Source organism: Oxyura jamaicensis, chromosome Z (assembly GCF_011077185.1).
Source record: "Oxyura jamaicensis isolate SHBP4307 breed ruddy duck chromosome Z, BPBGC_Ojam_1.0, whole genome shotgun sequence".
In the NCBI taxonomy this organism is placed as follows: domain Eukaryota; kingdom Metazoa; phylum Chordata; class Aves; order Anseriformes; family Anatidae; genus Oxyura; species Oxyura jamaicensis.
Window position 1 is genome coordinate 9,647,973 of NC_048926.1, and position 16,680 is coordinate 9,664,652.

Genomic DNA, 16,680 nt, shown 5'->3' on the forward strand with positions numbered 1-16,680 from the left:
GCGTGGCGTGGCTGCGTGTGGCCAGGTGTTTCATTTTGGTGGCACTTTGGTGCTCGGAGAGGGCGTGCGAGGGGACATGTGTGGCCACAGTGTGCCATGCCACCCACAAGTGGGCTGTGTGTGAGTGGGTGCGTGGGGTCTGCCTCTTGGAGAGGTGCGCACAGAGGGTGCGTGGGGTGCTCCCGAGTGTGCTGTGCGTGTGCAAGGGGGCTGTGAGCATGCACGGTGCATTCACCAGCGTGCGTGTGCAAGGGGGGAGCGCTGTGCCCCCCTCTCCCTCTCCTCAGCATCCACGGGGCAGCACCCACGCATGTGCGCGGCGTGGCGTGGGGGCAGAAAGGGGGCTGCAGAGCCGACAGGGGTGCATGCACAGGCTCTCGTGGAAAGGTCCACGCGTGGGTATGGGGGGAGAGAAGTGGGGGAAAAAAAATAATAAAAGGGAGGGGGGGGGGGTTGCGGGCGTGGGGCGGGCGTGCGCGGCGGGGCCGGGAGCGCGGCCGCGGCGCTGTGCCGGGGGGTGCGGGCTGAGCTCATCGCTGGCTCCCCGGCGCTCCTTACCAGTGGCTTCTGCGGTCACATGGGTTATGTGGTGGAGTTTAAAAGAGCTTATAGCCCCCGAGCCGGTGCAGAAGCAGCCGGTGGTTGCATGGGGTAGAACCGGGAGCGGCGGCGAGGAAGGAGCCGTGAGTACGGGGGCGGCCCAGGGTGGGTGTGTGGGGGGGTGGGAGATGGGGAGGGAGAGGCTGGGTCGGGGGGTCCGCGGTGCCAGCCGCCCTGCGCCGAAACGCCGCTGCTTTTTTGCTGCCGATGGGGGCGGCCGGGATCGCTGCCCTCCCCTCTCCACGCCTCCTCTTTCCCTTCCCACGCGTGTCCGCTCCCCGCCGTGGACCTCGCCGCCGCCAGCGGGGCAGGGGGCGAAACCCACGGGGAAGCGATCTGGGGCAAGTTCACTTCCCGCTCCGGGTGTCCGTGGGGTGTCCCCGTGTCCGCGTGTCCTCGCCCCCCCTCCCAGCGCCACCGCGGGTCCCCGGCCCCGCGTCCCCCGGCCGGGAGCGCGGCGCTGCCGCCGCTGCCTCCGCACCAGGTTGCAGGCAGGGAGGGGATGAGCCCGGCCGCCTGCTGCATTGCATTAGTCGTGCCGGAGCCGAGGTTGCGGGGGGGCTCTTTGTCAGCTGCAGCCTGTGGATTTCCCGGGCGGGAGAGCAGAGTTTTGCCTCCTTTCTCCAAGAGCTCAACCTGCTCTCTCCTCTGCCGTGGCAGCGCTGATTTTTTTTTTTTTTTTTTTTGGTGTGGTTTTATTTTTTCGGGGGCTGGGGGGGTGTTGATTTTATAAGAATATCATCTGGCGTGCCTGTGGATCTGCTCTCCCCGGGCTCGGCAGCTCACCCCGAGCGCGACGAGGGCTGCTTTCCAGAATTGCATAACACACACCGTTCCCTGTGCTGCACAAACTCCCTGACATCCCCACATCTCGGTGACTTCCCCTTTGCAATCCTAGATCCGGATCGGGACCCTAACCGGCGTGTGAGCTACTCCAGGCTGCCCTCGCTGGGGACAGGACCTGCTTTGCGTGTTTCGGCTTCCCCGGGCTCCTCCAGCCATTGTTTCTTAATCCACTAAACTTTTTTTTCTTTTTTTTTGGTATAAAGATTGGCATTTCTCCCTCTCCCTCTTAGAAAGCCGATAAACATTTTTCCCCGTTCTTCCCCACCCCGTGCTTATATACACGTGTCTGTAGCACAGGTTGCAGAAGGGGAATTGCCTGCCAAGAACTTTGGTTGCTTTTTCGGGTCTCTTTGTGTTTTTTATTTGTGGGATAAGCCCGGAGGTCCTTTCCTCAGGTCGCCTTCTGCTCCGGACCTCACTGACTTCTGCTAGGATTTTGCACATTTAGCTCTGGCAGCTGCTCTTGCTCCTGCCCCGGAGGAGTTGAGCTTTGCTGCGATGTCTGGGGATGCGTAGGGATGCTCGTGCCCAGTCAGGCATCTCACTGGGAATAGGTGCTGGGACCAGGGCTTGCTGGGGAGGGCTGACTGTCCAGAGATGGGCTGTGCTTTGGAAATGAGAGCCCCGTGCCTGCCAGACTTCTTCGCAACAGCCCTTTTGGATAACTTCATCTGAGCCTATTGTCAGAGCAGGCCAAGCCATGAGCTGACGATCGTGCGTTGCCTTTGGTCTGATTTACCCCGAGCAGAGCCGCTCCTGCCGAGGCACTGAACCCCCTGTGGAAGGTGCCCAGCACCTCCTGAACCAGGGGAGGAAGCAGCCCCTGGTCCCCACAGAGCTTGTGATACACATAGGAGTGCAAATAACTGCAGTCGACCTCAGCTTTCGGAGATGTCTCTCCAAAAGTGGCAGTGGGAGCTCTGCGGGTGCAAGCCGCTGCTCGCGGCCACCCTCGGTAATCCCCTGCAGAGCCGGAGGGACACATCCTGCTCCTGCCGGGGCTGGGCACGCGGCCGGGGAGCCTGACTCGCCTCTGTCATTTGTTATTGCTGCCGCTGCCATTACGCCTGACAGGCGGGAGTTGCTGAGTAATGTGCTGTTGGTGCGTAAATATCGGAGCACTCGCCGCCAGGCTCGCGGCCGCGAGTCTGCAGGAGCCGCCTCAGCACCTCGCCCCGTGCAGAGCTGGGCGAGCAGCGGCATCCTCGGCACGGCCCTTCCCTCGGCAAGCACCGTGCTGCCGTCCTCACGGGGCCCTGCTGCTCTCCTGGGTGCAAATCCTGGTGGGAAAGGGCTCTGTGTGTCCGTGTGCATGTGTGTGAGTGTGCACGCCTGTGTGTGCGCACACCTTGGGCTCAGAGGCAGGGTTGCTCCCAAGGATGCTGCCCCTGGCAGAGAGAGTTCTGCAGACATTGTGTGTTTAGAAAGAAACTAAACCGTGGGTAACTAGGAAAGGAGTTTTGTTTGGGGTTGTTGGGTTTTGTTTTTATTCATTTATTATTATGTCTCACCTACACACTCAGCCCCGAGTTCCCCTTAATTTCAGCCCATTCCTAATGAAGATGCTAAATTATTCCTATCGTTTTCATCCCATTTGTTGATTAGCATCCGACTCACTCTCTCAGTACTTGCTCAGCCCAGCAAGACCGATCGCAGCTCTTTTAATCTCCCCTTGTAAATCAATCCTTTCAGCCTCCTGATCATTTTTGTCGCTCGTTTTTCTGAAATCCCTCCAATTTGTCCATTTTGTGTCGGTGACGTATGCCTGGCCCTAAACATGATGTATACCAGGCATGGCAGTGCGAGGGAAGGACACCTCCTCCCCTCCCACCCCGCTGGGGCTTGTGATGCTTTGTCAGCATTGAACTGAGTTACTTCCCCATTATTCTAAGCTATAGTCCCTGCTCGGTGTTGCAGAAGGAAGCAGCATACCCAGGTCAGTGCCCTGGGGAGAATTCCTCCAAATTTTGGTGGTGGGTTGCCGAGCTTGGTTTGTGTGCTGCTAGCACACGCTGGAAGAGGCTGGTGCTCCAACTGCTGTTTGGGAGGGGGTCAGGAGACCGCTGTGCCTCTCCCCGCAAAAGCTGATGGTTCAACAAGGTAAGAGGAGCAAAATGAGGGAAGGAGAGCTGCATGGGGGCTGCAGGTCAAACGGGGAAACTGAGGCCCGTGCGCATTCTCGATGCGTGTTGCCTGCACACTCCTGTCCAGTGCACGCCTCTCATTTAGGTGCTGCATGTACAGGGTCAGCAGGGTGCTTCGATCCCACTCGCACCCATCAGCATCACACCAAATTCGGGATTTTCCCAGGAGCTGGCACACAGGGCTGCTGGCCCCGGGCTAGTTCTGTGCATCGCTTCTCGTGCCGACACCCAGAGCTCAGCGCCACAGGTGCTGGCCTGGCGCGGGCACGACAAGGGGGCTCGACGCAGAAGTCTGTTGTGCATTTTGAAGTTCCATCGTCCCAAACCTTGAGCTCCTAGTGCTGCTTGTCCTCGTTAGCTGGGGGGGCTGTGCCCTTCCAGGGACCATCTATTTTTAGGAGGAGTTGTGTTCTGGACAGTGGCCACTGCAGATGCTCTCTGCCTCCTCCTCTTGGCCCCTCTCCAGGGACACCGCTCGGGCTATCTGCTGGTGGGGAAGGTTTTGCTGGGGCTCTGCGGGACCATCAGGGAGGTGGCACCGTGCCGGGCACAGGGAGACCTGTGGGGATGTCACTGCCCTGGGGGGCTCAGCAGCGAGCGTGGCTGCGCTGCCTTTCCCCGGAGCGGGATGCCTGGAGGAAACGGCACGTAGCCGCGGTCTGGGGACCAGCAGTGCACCAGCGTTTGGCCACCACTGGCCATAACATGGGCAACGTCCCTGGTGCAGTCTGGGGCAGAGCATGGAGGGGTGGCAGCGGGTGGTCCTGGTCCTGCTCCCGGTCCGGTGCCGGTCCCTTCGCCAGGATGACACTAGGGGGCACGAGATCTGCTGGAATCCCTTTGTTGGGAATGGGAAGATGCAAAAGCTGCTCTTGACCCGTTCAACCCCCTTGCACGATCCCCCTGCACATTTGGCAGGAATTAAACCCCAGCGGAGGCCAGGGGCTGACCCGGGCCACTTGTCCTCGGTCCCCGTCGTGTCAGCACGGCACGGGCAGGACGCGGCTCTCCGCAGGATCCCCCGTGGCACTTCTCCACAGCGGGAGCGGGGACGGGAGCGCTCAGCCGGAAACATCTCCGAAGTGAGAAGGAGGTGGACACAGCCAGAGAGTCTCCGGAGAATTCGGGAAATCCAGGAAACACCTAGCATGGTTTTAATTCCTCTCCAGAGGCTTTGTCCAGAGCGGGGATTGAGTTAGGCTGGGGGGTTCGCTTTCAAGACGAAGCCTGCTATGGTTTCATTTTCTGCTGGATGTTAAGTTCACGTGTGATGTCTCCTCGGGGTCATGTTTTCCCAAAGCAGCAGAAACTTTAGAGAGGCTGATTTAATGAGTGGTTCTGATCGATCCGGAACGTGGTGTGTGCGTGTGTGGACATACGAGATATACGTGTCCACGTGTGTAGGGTGCAAAGAATGTGTTGTTGAAGGCGTGCTTATGCATTTCTGCATAAATTCAACTGTAATATTGCCTTTTGTCCTTAAAGTCTATTATTCCAGCTGTGAATGCGTGTGTGTATATTGAAGCACTGCATACTGTAGTATCTCTCTTGTTATAACAAACCTCGTGAAAAAGCAAATAAAGAGACATTGTTCTCATAGCAGGCTTGGAAGGATTCAATATTTATCTTCTATGAATTCTGATAGTTTTTGCTCAGCGTGTTTGCAGGTTGTTTTTCTATTTTGTTTTGTTTTTTGGGCTTGGGGATGTTTTCTTTTTTTTTGGTTATCTGCTAAAAATTTTGCGCTGGTGGGAAACTGAAAACATCCAGACACTTCCAGTTTATTCATTACTTAATGAAAACAGAAGTCAAGCTTCTGGACTGAAATGCTGAAGCTTGATAACAGCCTGGCGCAGTAATTTCTAAGTGGTCAGTTTTCAAATGCCTTCTGGCTGCCAGACACCGGGAGCCGGAGCGCTGCTTCTCTCCCGAGCCCCCAGGCAGCATTTTAAGGAGGACACCGAGGCATCCCGAACACTCCTGTTCTCCCAGAGCAGGCTGTGCTGGCTGCTCCCAGTAGTGCTGGGAGGACTGGAGATGGGAGGGCAGAGGACGATGTGCTGCTGCTTGCCTGCTGCCCAAGCCAGAGGCGGGTGTCCATCCTTGCCGTGCCGAATCCCCGGCTGTGCTCGGCCTCCTGCAGCCAGCTCGGGGCTTTATTGATGTTTGGGCTGCCCTGTGAAGTGGAAGGAGGGCTGGGACGGAGCGCTTTTAAGTCGATTAGGGATGGTATCTGAAGGCGGTGATGTGGTTTGTAGGGGAGAGGGTGATTTGTCTGAAGGTGTTACCTAATTAGAGGGTATAGTCAGGGCTCTAATTAGCCGTGACACCCTAAAGATGTCATCGATGCCCCCTGTCCCGGGGGCAGCCCGAATGTCAGCGCCAGAGGAAGCTGTTTCCCTTCAGGTGACTTGCGTTGCCCTCTGGGGCTGTTGCTGGCTTCAAACGATGTCTGTAGAGACACCGAGCGAAAGGAAGCTGCAGCAGACAGAAGGATTAATCCCAGCACCACGATGGGGGAAATCTCCCCTCCCTCTCCCCCAGGGGGTGGGTTTGTGCTGCTCCCTGCTTGGGAGGAAGGCTGGAGAGGTTTGCAGTAGCTGGGATGGGGAAGGAGGGCTAGTTGCATTCACAACAGCTGGTGGGGGGACGGAGGGGACACGGGACCAACTGAGACCTGGTTGGGTACCCCTCTGAGAGGAGGTACGGGAGCAGCTCTGGGACTGCTCCTGCTCCCTGCTTTTGATTCCTTGAGTCACTTCGTCTTTGCTGCATCAGTTCACCCCCCAGAGTCGCCCATCTCCAGCCGCGGTGCTTGGAGCCGGCAGGAGCCAGGTGGAGCTACTGGTGCTCCTGCTTGGAGGAGGGCAGAAGGGGACCCTCGGGGCAAGGCAGGCTCAGCTCCTGGTTTTCCCAGCGCTGTGAGCAGCCTCGCTCTGCAGAGGGACTGGCAACCAGCTTTGCTTTTGTAGGTAGCGCCACCGGCCCCCTAAAGCAAACACAGAGCCAGGCACATCCCCGTGCTGGTAATTACCAAGGGATGCGCCTGCTTTTAATTATGTGGGTGTTAAGCCAGTGAATGCATTTTGTTCACAAAGTTGCAGCCTGGTATTTGTCCTACATCTCGTGGTCTCCTGGGGCTTTCCCAGTCTTCGGAGCATGGGTGAGAGTACCGTGGAGGCTGGACGTAGGAACGTGCAGGTCCTGCTGCGGTCCTCAGGGCTGGCGCGATCGTCAGCTCCTGAAATTAAGCGTGTCTGCTTGGAATACAGCAGCCAGGCTTCACTCCATGGTCATTTTGTCTGGGAACTAAAAATAAGGCTGGTGATAATGAGGACACATCCTCTCCTGCAGTTAGACCGTGGCTCTCGGGTGCAAAGGGCAGGCAGCTTGTCCCAGACTCCTCCGATGTGTGATTTACCCTCCTTTGGGCATTGCTTCCTTGGCCTCTCAACTGGTGGATTGAAAAATAAATACATTAAAAAAAAAAAAAAAGGAACAAAATGCCGCTGTTGCTCTGAGATTTGATCAAAAAAGCTCTGTCCAGTTCTCCGGGCTTCTCACGTAGCCAGGAGCTCTGGAAATAACAGCGTTACAGCAAAGGTGCACCCGCGAATACCTATTAATTTGGGGGGGGGGTGGGTTTGCTCTGGAAGCACCTGAAGGAAGCGCATTTTGCTGGCGTGCTGCAGGCTGTTTGATTTGGGAACCCGGCTTGGGGTGGACGAGAGGTCGCCGCTTGTCCCAGCCCTGCCGCGCCGCTTCCTCTGGCTGCACACCCGCACACGTGTTGCGCAGACGCGATCCCCCGCTCGCCCCGCCGTGCCTGCCCACCTATCTGCAGCCGAGGGAGCTGAAGCTGCTCTTCCTTGTGATTCATAAAAAGTCTCCGTCTCTGGATGGAGTTGTCTGTGCTTTTATTGACCTGGTTCCGGGAACGGCGGAGGTTTTTCTGTCTCCTGTGTGCGTGATTTCTGCGAGGGCTCTGGAGCGGGGGCTGGCCCTTGCTGCTGCTGTATCTCCAGTCCTTCTAACGTTATTAGTTTGACAGGCCCATTGGGTTTGTTGGTGCGCCTAGTTTTTAATCTCATTCATGAAAGCAGGGACTGTGGCAGGCACGGAGCACTGGCTAGCGCTGAAGGCGATGCGGGAGGGAGCACGTGGGCTGGACGACGTTTTTGGCCATGCCACGAGTGCCGTGACACCTGGCAGAAGCCCTTTCACCTTTCAGGGGGGTGTTTATGCATGTCTCTGCAACTCCCAGACCACTTTTGGGGGCTCCCTCTGTTGTCTGCATTTATTTTGCCTGCAGAAGGTGCAGGCTAGGCTCTGTGAACCCAAATGTCGTGGCACATCCCAGGCCCCTCATGCCTTGAACCAGCGACTTCAGGTCTACCTAGCCTCCTCCTCCGAGAAATAGGGATGGAGGGTAACTTCAGCACCAAGGTGGGTCCCTGACATCAGGAGCATACAGGATCTGTGCTTCCTGATATTGGCACATCTTTACTTGCAGCTGGACCACCAATGCCTTTTTTTTTTTTTTTTTTTTTTTTCCCAAATAGGAAAGAAAATGGGCTTGTCATCTCCCCAGGGCTGGCAAAGACAGGAGAAGACCATGCCACCTGCCCAGGTCAGAGGCATCAGTGGCAAAGGAAGGATGGTTTTGACTTTGCCTCTCACAACAAGGAGTCAGGATGGGCTGGCCAGTGGTCGGGTCCTGGCTTACTGCACAGTGAAACCCACATCTGCATGTAGTTCTGGGGGGCTCCCGGGGGCTGCTTGCCATGGCGCATTACCACGGTCAGCCTTGAGCCTTGCCACAGCCTTGGGGATGCGGGGAACTATCATTGCCTGCAAAGAGAGGAAACCGCAACCTGGAATGGCTTTGGGATTTCCTGGAGGTCCCAGAGCAGAGCTGGTGGCAGAAAACCAGATTTCTTGAGTTGCTGACAGCTCATGCCAGCTGTGGGACACATTAGTAAATTCTCCTTGCCTAGACAAAAGCAGAGCATCCGTCCCTCTGTTCAGTGCTGTGCGCTTATCTGTCTGTCTCTAGCTCTTCTGGCAGCCAAACCCCTCAAATGACATTTGAAGGCTTTGCATTTATTTTCTCTTGCCAGTTCCAGATGAGATTTGCTGAGTTGTCAGCCTGAAGATGCTTTTCTCTTAAGTGCTGGCCCTGCAGCAGCTCCCCCTGCTCCATCCCTGCCTTGGAGGAGACCAGCTGGGCTCCTCCTGCCTCCGCTGTCACTGGCAGAAAGGCGTGGGGGCTGGAGCTACAGTTTTGCTGCTGGATGCATGAAGAGAAACAGATTTCAGCTTCCTTTTTCCCCTGTTGCTTGGGCCACACTGGGATCAGCTGGCAGCGGGTGTTGAAAAGCAGCAGAGCCGGGGATTGCAGAGGAGAAGAGGTGCTGGGGTGAGGAGGGCAAGGGTAAGGGCTCGGTGCAATCCCGTTCTCCCCCCGGGGCTGGATCAAGCATCTGACCCAGGTTTTGGTGGTGAGCATACGTGTGACGAGCGGGGTTCCAACCACTAACAACAGCTCGTCTGCCAGCTTCCAGCAAGGAAGGCGAGTACTTGTCCGTGCAGGGTGAGTGAGTTGTGCCTTTGTCCCCGGCGGCTGTCACTCTGATGCTCTGCCACGCTCTGCTGGCAGGGAGCAGCACCGGAGGATGCCTCTGCTGCTGCCTGCCTCGGGGACAAGCACGGACACGTGTCTCCAGCTGGAAGCCAGGCCTGGGAGAGGAGAAACCTCTGCAGAACACACGTTTGCGAGTGCCTGCGTGCTGCAGTGCCTCCCGGCTGTCACAACCCCCTGCCACCCTGTGAGCAGAGGGGGAGCTGGCTGGGCACCAGCACGAGGAGGGGACAGTGCTGTCCCTGCCCTGGAGCAACGGGTGCAAAGAGCTGGGAGCTGCTGCAGGCGCTGGAGCAGGAGAATCCGCACAGTGCCAGCCCTGCCCTGTACGCCCTACGGTTTTAAACCCACCCCTTTCTCCCATTTTACAGCCTCCAGGCTCTGCACAGCACCTCCTCAGGTCCCCCTGCCCCGCCAGGGCAGCACGTACAGAGGTACATGGCTCAGCACAGCAGTGCGGGTCTCAGCCAGCCCACGTCCCTCTCGCTGCCATGCCCAGGGAAGGTGCCCTGCAGCTGCTCCACGGCAGAGGCACAAACCGAGCTGTGCCTGGGCTTTTTCAAGGGCAGAACCAGCACACGTGGCTGGAGCAAGGCTGTGACACAAGCAATTACAGCGCTGGCTTCAACGAGCAGTACGCCCGAGGTTGCTCCTGTCACCCAGGCTAGGAGATGGAGGAATTTAATTATCCTTCTAACTTCTTCCAGAAGGGGCTTGGATGCCACAGCAACAGACAGCTTTCTACAACCGAGGGGGGGGGGGAAGAAAAACAAAGGACCCTCCTTTTGCTGAGTCCTGGCCAGTTAACCCTTTTAGCTGTCCCCGGCCCAGACAGCATGACCAGGCTTTGAAGACACCTCGGGCAAAGGGCACGGGCACACGGGAGCGACACCAGCACCTCCTCCCTCGAGCAGAGGTGGGAGCCTCTGCTCCAGAGCCCTGCCTGCTCGCTGTCCCCCCTCAATTGCTGCTGTGGACATTAATTTTTCCCAGATTTCTGCTTCCCTTTGAATATTTCTGCCATGGATCATTTTCCTTGCATGTGTTAGCTGGTATTTTCCCAAAGCTGAATCTTGAGCTATTTCCTGCCCATCTTTCTATAATTTCTCTTGTTCCCTCTTCCGTTGTGCCTAAACCCACCTTGGTGTTCGCTGCTCCTGCTGGGTTTGGAGGAGGTTGCTCACCCCTCTCCTGCCTGCAAGAGGGCAGGAACCGGCCATTTGAAAGGTGAGGAGCCCTGCTCACCTGCGTCTTGCTCGGCACCTCCCCAGGTGGAGCAAAGCCCCTCAAGCCCCACGGTAGCCAGGCTGGGAGGATAAATCAGGTGCTTGGGGCATGGGGAGAGCTTTGGAGGACGGGGAGGTGCTGCAGGGTGCGGACAGGCAGCTGGAGGGGCTCCTGGGGCTGGTAGGGCTTTGCAAAAGTTGCAGGCAGAACCTTCTGGATGGCGGTGTCGGAAGGACTTCAAGGCCACCAGTGTGTGAGAGTGGGGCTGGGCAGGAGGGGTGTCTTCTCTGGTGGTGTGGATTTCGTGCTTGGGGAGGTGCTTAAAAGCTAAACTTAAATTGTCCTTTGTAGCAGGGCTTTTTCCACAGTTCTCTGTAGCTTCCCAGGTGGAAACTTATTTAAGGCCTGAAGTCTCCCCTGTGCAATCTATGTCTCTAGCTGTGAATGCTGCTCAAGCTGAGGCCGCACAGGGAGCGAGCATGTGATAACCTCTCTGTGGCTCCCTTTGTAAGTCTCGTCTCTGTAATTGCTAGCTGCAGCTCCTGTCCCTTTCAGCTGCTGCTCTAGCTGCTCCTTTCCCCAGGGGAGAGGGGAGCTGCAGTGAGTGGGGCAGGGCTGCTGCTGATCCCCATTCCCCAGAGCATACCTGGAGCTGGGTAGGGAGCAGCCCCAGTGGCACGCTCCTGCCGTGCTCTTGCTCCCCTGTTGTGGCACCTGGGTGGCCAGCCCTGCCTGCAGGAGTGATTAGAAATAGTGTGTTTGTTTGTTTGTTTGTTTTTGAGATGGTATGGTAGAGGGGGTGGCTTTTCCCATCTGCAAAACGTCCTGTCCTAAAATACTCCTTTCTCTGTGCACCTCTTCCTTCACTCCTTGCCTCGTACCCTGCGTACGCGTCCCAGCACAACACTGCTTTTCCCAAATCCCCATGCCAGGGGACCACCACCTTCTACATGCCCAGGAGCCAGACAGCAACTTAAAGACTAAATATATCTGCTGCTGCAGCTCTCGTCTCCTATAAAAATAAATCTTACGGAGGTAACTTTTTGCTGTGCCATTCTCGGGGCTGGCTTCGCTGTTGTTTCCACTGAGATAGCATTTGGCTAACACAGCCAAACACGAGCAGAACAAGCCTGGAGCTGTATAGAAAGTGATAAGATAAGGCAGGGCTATGATTTGCCTGTCTGATCCTGAAGTTTTGTGCATTATTTAGTGTGTGTAGTGAGAGGTCAGTAGCCTCCTGATAATTTTCATTAGATTAGTCAGGCAGGGTAATCACCTGCTCAGAAAAAACAACTTGACACTGTCTGTTCAATAGCTGGGGTTTAACTGAAAATAAATAGTCTTGTAATTATAAGGACATTGCCAAGGTCAAGAGGCTCAAAGATTCACTTTCTTTTCTTCCTCTGATATGTTTACAAAGATCCTGCTCTTCTTTATGTGGGATTTTTTTTTCCTCCCTTAAATTCAAGCCGAAAGCTTCAGAGCTCTTAAAGGAAATTCAGCACTTCCACGGCAGTGGACGTGAGCGGTGTTGCAACAACCGAGCGGTGCCCGTGCCCTGCTGCAGCTGAGTGACCCCATGCTAATCAGCAGGGCGCTTGTAGTGAGCAGGAGCTGTGTGCTGCCAGCCCCAGCAGCCGGAGCAGGGCAGGGGTGCTCTTCCCTCCTAACTGTGGGGTGCTCCCCGCTAATGTGGCGGAGCACACCCCTGCTTGGGAGAGGTCAGCCCAGCACGAGTGCTGCCCTGTTGGAAGGAGATTGTACGTTTGCTGCTGGGGGTGACCTTGCAGCTGTAGTGGGATGCTGCTCACCGGGGGAGCACAGGAGGGGAGATCTGGAAGCGGCGCTGAGCCTGCGCACCTCTGATGGGTACCAATGGGCTCTGCAGAGGGGGTTCAGCCATGGTAGCAAATGCAATATTAAAGCTGGGCTCAGTATGTGTGCACTGCTGAAATCCTTGCCCTTTTCCAGCCCGAAGTGGTTATACTTGCTATTTATTTTTCTCAATGACATGCAAAAAATAAAGCCTGGAGGGATCTCTGTAATACAGCCTTCTGCAGGACTGGTGCTTGCTGGGTGGGACTCGGGCACAGCTTGCTGGTGCTCGGGGGATGTTCACTGCTGAAGTGATGGAGGGGTTGCTGCATCTGCGCTCCTGGGCTGGGTGCTGTGGTTCCTCAGCAGCGCATCGTGATGGCAGGTAGCTCGGCTTCACCCAGCAGCACTGATTTTCCTGGGCTGGGTAAAGAAAACAGTGATGTGTGTGCATGGGGGAACCTCTCTGCCTGCTTTCCTGAGCTCAGCTGCGAGCCAGGGTTGCTGCTGGCTGTGTAGGCAGGCTTCAAACTGGGTAACCTGGATGTCACAAAAGGCAGGGTTTGCTAGCTGTGCCAGCTGTGAGCATATTTGCCTTGGTAAAAATGTGGCCAGCACTCTGAACCCCTGCTGCTCCTGGGTTTGGTATTTCCCCCTCCAGCCTAATGGCCCGTAAGCGGGGACTGTCAGGGAGCTGGTGGGGCTTGTGCTCAGCCCATCTTCACCAGGAACCTGTTGCTGTCAGGCCCTGTCAGAGGTTTTGATGGATGCCCTGGGGAAAACCGAGGGCACGGCTGGGCCTGACATGCCAAGTGCCTGGTGGTGCAGCCGGGTGACTGATGCCACGCAGCGTGTGTGGGTGCTCCTTGCTCTTCCTCCACGGTAGGAGAGGAGCTGCCTTGACAGCTTGTTTTGAAAGCAAAATGACTTCAGGGCTGGTTTCTTTTTTTCTTTTTTTTTTTTTTTTTTTTTCCCGTCCCCCCCTTTGGTTTCCCCCCCCCCCCTTTCTTTTTGCCTGACAGAAAAAGCATAACTCGTCTTTGTTTAATTGGTGCTTTGTGCCTGTCTCTTGCCAGAACTTAACAGAGAGGGGGCTGGCTGGATCAAAACGGCTTGAAGTTGGGAAGCTGTTACGCATCTAGCCTGCCTGTTTAAAGAGGAAAAAAATCTTTCATTTTTTTCCCCCCCCTCCCTCCCAGCTGCACACCGGTTCCTGGTGCAACCTGAAAGCGGAGAGCCCCCCTCGGAGCAGCCTGGTGGGAGCGGGGGGCGCGGGGCTGAGCTCCGGCGAGACGGCGCGCCGTGTGCTTGACCTTCTGCTGCTGGCAGGGCTTGGAGCATCTAATTGACGTCTTCTTGTAAGGCTTCAGACCATTTCATGATCTTACAAATAAGACCTGCCAGTGTCTGGAGCACAAAACAAATGTGTTGTGGAGCGAGTGAGGAAATGGTCTTTACTTTTTAGGCTGTGTGGCAGGGTGGGCACACCTGTGTGTGCTGTCTGCTTGGCAGCACATCCCATGGAAGCAGGGCAAAATGGGGTTAGAGCAGTGCCCCAGATCTCCATGAGGGTCTCTTCCATAGCCTGGTCTTGGTCTCCGTCACTGCTGAACATCTGTGCTGATGTGAAGGCAGGGAACATCATCTTACAGCATGTGGCTTGTGCCTGGCTGGGTGTTTGCTCCTCTCTGACCTTTTAGCAGGGGCTGAGCACTTCCCCATGCTGCTTCATGCCTGCCTGGTGGGATGGATGGGTCAGGATCCCCTCTTCTGGGGCGTTGACATGAGGTCCCTTCTAGCTAGTCCTCTCCCTGGGCAAGGGGACAGCAAGGAAGTCGATTGCTTTGATTTTATTTATTTTTTTAATTCTGGAGTTTGCTTCTGCCTCTCTCCATCCTGATGCATGGACAGCCAGCAACTTGAAGTGCGTTCTGGTTTTGGGGCATGGCCTGACCCCGCTGGGCTGTGCTGCTCGCTGTCTGCCTTGCGCAAGCCCAGATGCAGGGGGGTGGCTGCAAGTGGCTTCAGTGCAGGAGCTGCCTGCTCGCTGCTGAGGCATCAGAGCAGACCTGGGGTGGGGGCTGTGTGTCTGTAGGTGTTTCTGGGGCTCCTTGGCGTGACAGGAGCAAAGCATGAAGCAGCCTGCCTATAAACATACAGTTCCCATGGGCACCTTGCTATAGACAGTGCACAGTGTTTCCCTTTGGAAGGGAAAGGGGAGCCTGGAACGGGGCTTAGAGGAGGATGCAGAAGAGTATTTGCAGCTGGAGGTGGGCAGGATTAGGGCAGGTTTGCCCAAAGAAAGGTGGCTGCAAGTGATGGACATGTGAGCAAGCGTGAGCCCAGAGGAGGGGCTGAGCTGCAGTGAGCCCCCAGGCTGCAGCCTGCCAGAGGGGTGAAGTTCCAGTGGGTGCCAGCCCAGTTTGGGGCAGGGGGGTGCTGTGATGAGCAGGTGATGGTCAGCAGGGGGGTTTAGTGGCTGTGGAGGTGCTTGGAGAGAACTGAGAATGCAGCGTGTGGTGGGCTGGATGGAAGAGGCAGGTGTTAGTGATACCACCATGGTTTGAGAGCCATCATCTGGCCACCAAAGGACTCTGAGTGGAGTCTTTGGTAGGTGCTCCTCTACAGAGGAGAGGAAAAAGGCCTGGAACGAGTCCTGGCTAGGCTGGTGCAAGTCCAGAGTTGCACTTAGTGTGTCCTTGTCCTTTAGTGTCCTGCCCCACTCAGCTGGAGACAGGCAAGGAGGTAAAACCTCATCCAAGAGAGCCCTGATGGACCGCACGTGTGAAGAGATATTTAGGCTGATGAGGACTGGATGCATAAAGGAAGAGGTATTTCACAGGGGAAGACCCTTGGGGCTTATTCCTTAATTTTCTAAGGGAGCTTTGGATGCTTTTATGGGAGTAGTTAAAAAGCAGCTTCATCACAGTTAAATCCTAATCTGCTGAATCACGTCCTCCAGAGCTGTCTGTGCTCTCCGTGAAGGTTTTTATTTTTTTTTGCTCTTTTGGGACTGCATCAGGTGTCCTCCCACAGGGGTGGTCTGTCTGCCCATCCCCTCCTCAGCCTTTCTTCCTGCAGCCACCCAGAGCCCTTTCTATCTTGGTCTCTGCTCCCAGCCGAGCAAGGCATCGATGCTCTGGATCTGACTTGTTTTTTTGTATTGGCAGGATTTATTCGGCAAACTGGCGTTTCAGCCCTTCCCTGGAGTTGTTGGCTGTATCGATCCGCCAGCGGGAAGGGGAGAAGCCAGCAACCACTTCTGTGAGCCATTTCTTTCCTTATTTTCAGCTCCAGGCCTGCAGTTGCTGGGCTCTGACCACACCGTGCTAACAGCCACGGCTGCCTCCTCGGGGATGCTTGGAGGAGAGCCGGGCAAGGTGCTCCGACCTGGTAGTTCAAGGGGCGATGGGATGAGTCCTTCCTGCTTCCCTGACCCTCCTTCTACCTGTGCTTTTGTTGCTCTTGTCAGTGGAAAATAACTAGTGTACATACCTATTTTTAAGTTCCTGAGGAGCCTTAGCCTTATTTTTAGGCTGGAAATACCATGCTCCATAGGGCAGAAATTGAGGGCTGCAGTAATTCCAGCATTGCACTGAAGCCTCTGGGGTGCAGCTGACTGCTTCCCTGGGACTGAAATGTGCCTGAGGCCACAGCTGTGTTGATATCTCCTGGTTCTTGCTGTCAGATGTGTGATGGACAGGGGCTACAGGGAGGAGCGAGGGCATCCAGCAAATGGGAGCTCTGTGCATTGCACCTTGCCCTGGGGACCAACTTTCTGCTCCTTCAGCCTGGCGAGAGCTCAACCTGCTGCAAGCTCTCGCTGTTTTGGGTGGAGAAGGTGCAGGGGGAGAGGAGGGGATGGACACTTTCTGCATCCCTCTTCCTGAGCCCCACTGGGGCTCAAAGCTGGGGTTCCACTTGCAGGGGTGATGGGGGGGAGCCCTAATTGCCCCTCTTCCCAAGGCTCCTGGGTGTGTTAACGACCTGTAATGGGATGGGTTGTGTTAGCCTATTAAGCCCCAATGGGGTTCCTTGTAGACTTTAAGTGTGAGGAATTTCACTCAACCATGTTAAAACATTTCCACCCCCTTTAATAGCTTCATGCATTGATTTAACCCTATGGCAGCTGGGGCTGTTTGCTGGGAAAAGCCATATGGCTCTGTCCTGCCTCCATGCAGCGACTCCGACTGGGGTTTACATTTCTGGGGGATCTTGTTAACACGAGGGCTGCTCGAGCTCTTGCCTCCTCCCGGCTGGCTCAACAGAGCCCTTGCGGGAAGCAATTTTCCTTGTGTTGTGCTGAGCCTGGCTTTGCTGCTTTTAATGAGAGTAATTTTGCCCTGGCTTGTATCAGCCGCAGCCCACCTGCGCTGCCAATTACCCCGGCGGATCTGGTGTGACCTG

The 16,680-nt window shown here is 56.0% G+C and overlaps 1 protein-coding gene across 2 annotated transcripts in view; it reads left to right on the forward strand.

Annotated features, from left to right (window-relative positions):
- The first annotated feature begins 497 nt into the window (after nucleotides 1-497).
- The window catches only part of CNTFR (ciliary neurotrophic factor receptor), a 176,848-nt gene continuing 160,665 nt past the window's right edge, over nucleotides 498-16,680 (forward strand). Inside the window, exon 1 of one of the 2 annotated variants that reach the window (XM_035309800.1) lies at nucleotides 498-683. In XM_035309800.1, the coding sequence (XP_035165691.1) occupies nucleotides 585-683 (99 nt within the window). In that variant the 5' untranslated portion in view covers nucleotides 498-584. Of the gene's footprint in view, nucleotides 684-3,357; nucleotides 3,383-16,680 lie in introns of those variants that run through there. The other variant, XM_035309811.1, reaches the window with a different exon arrangement.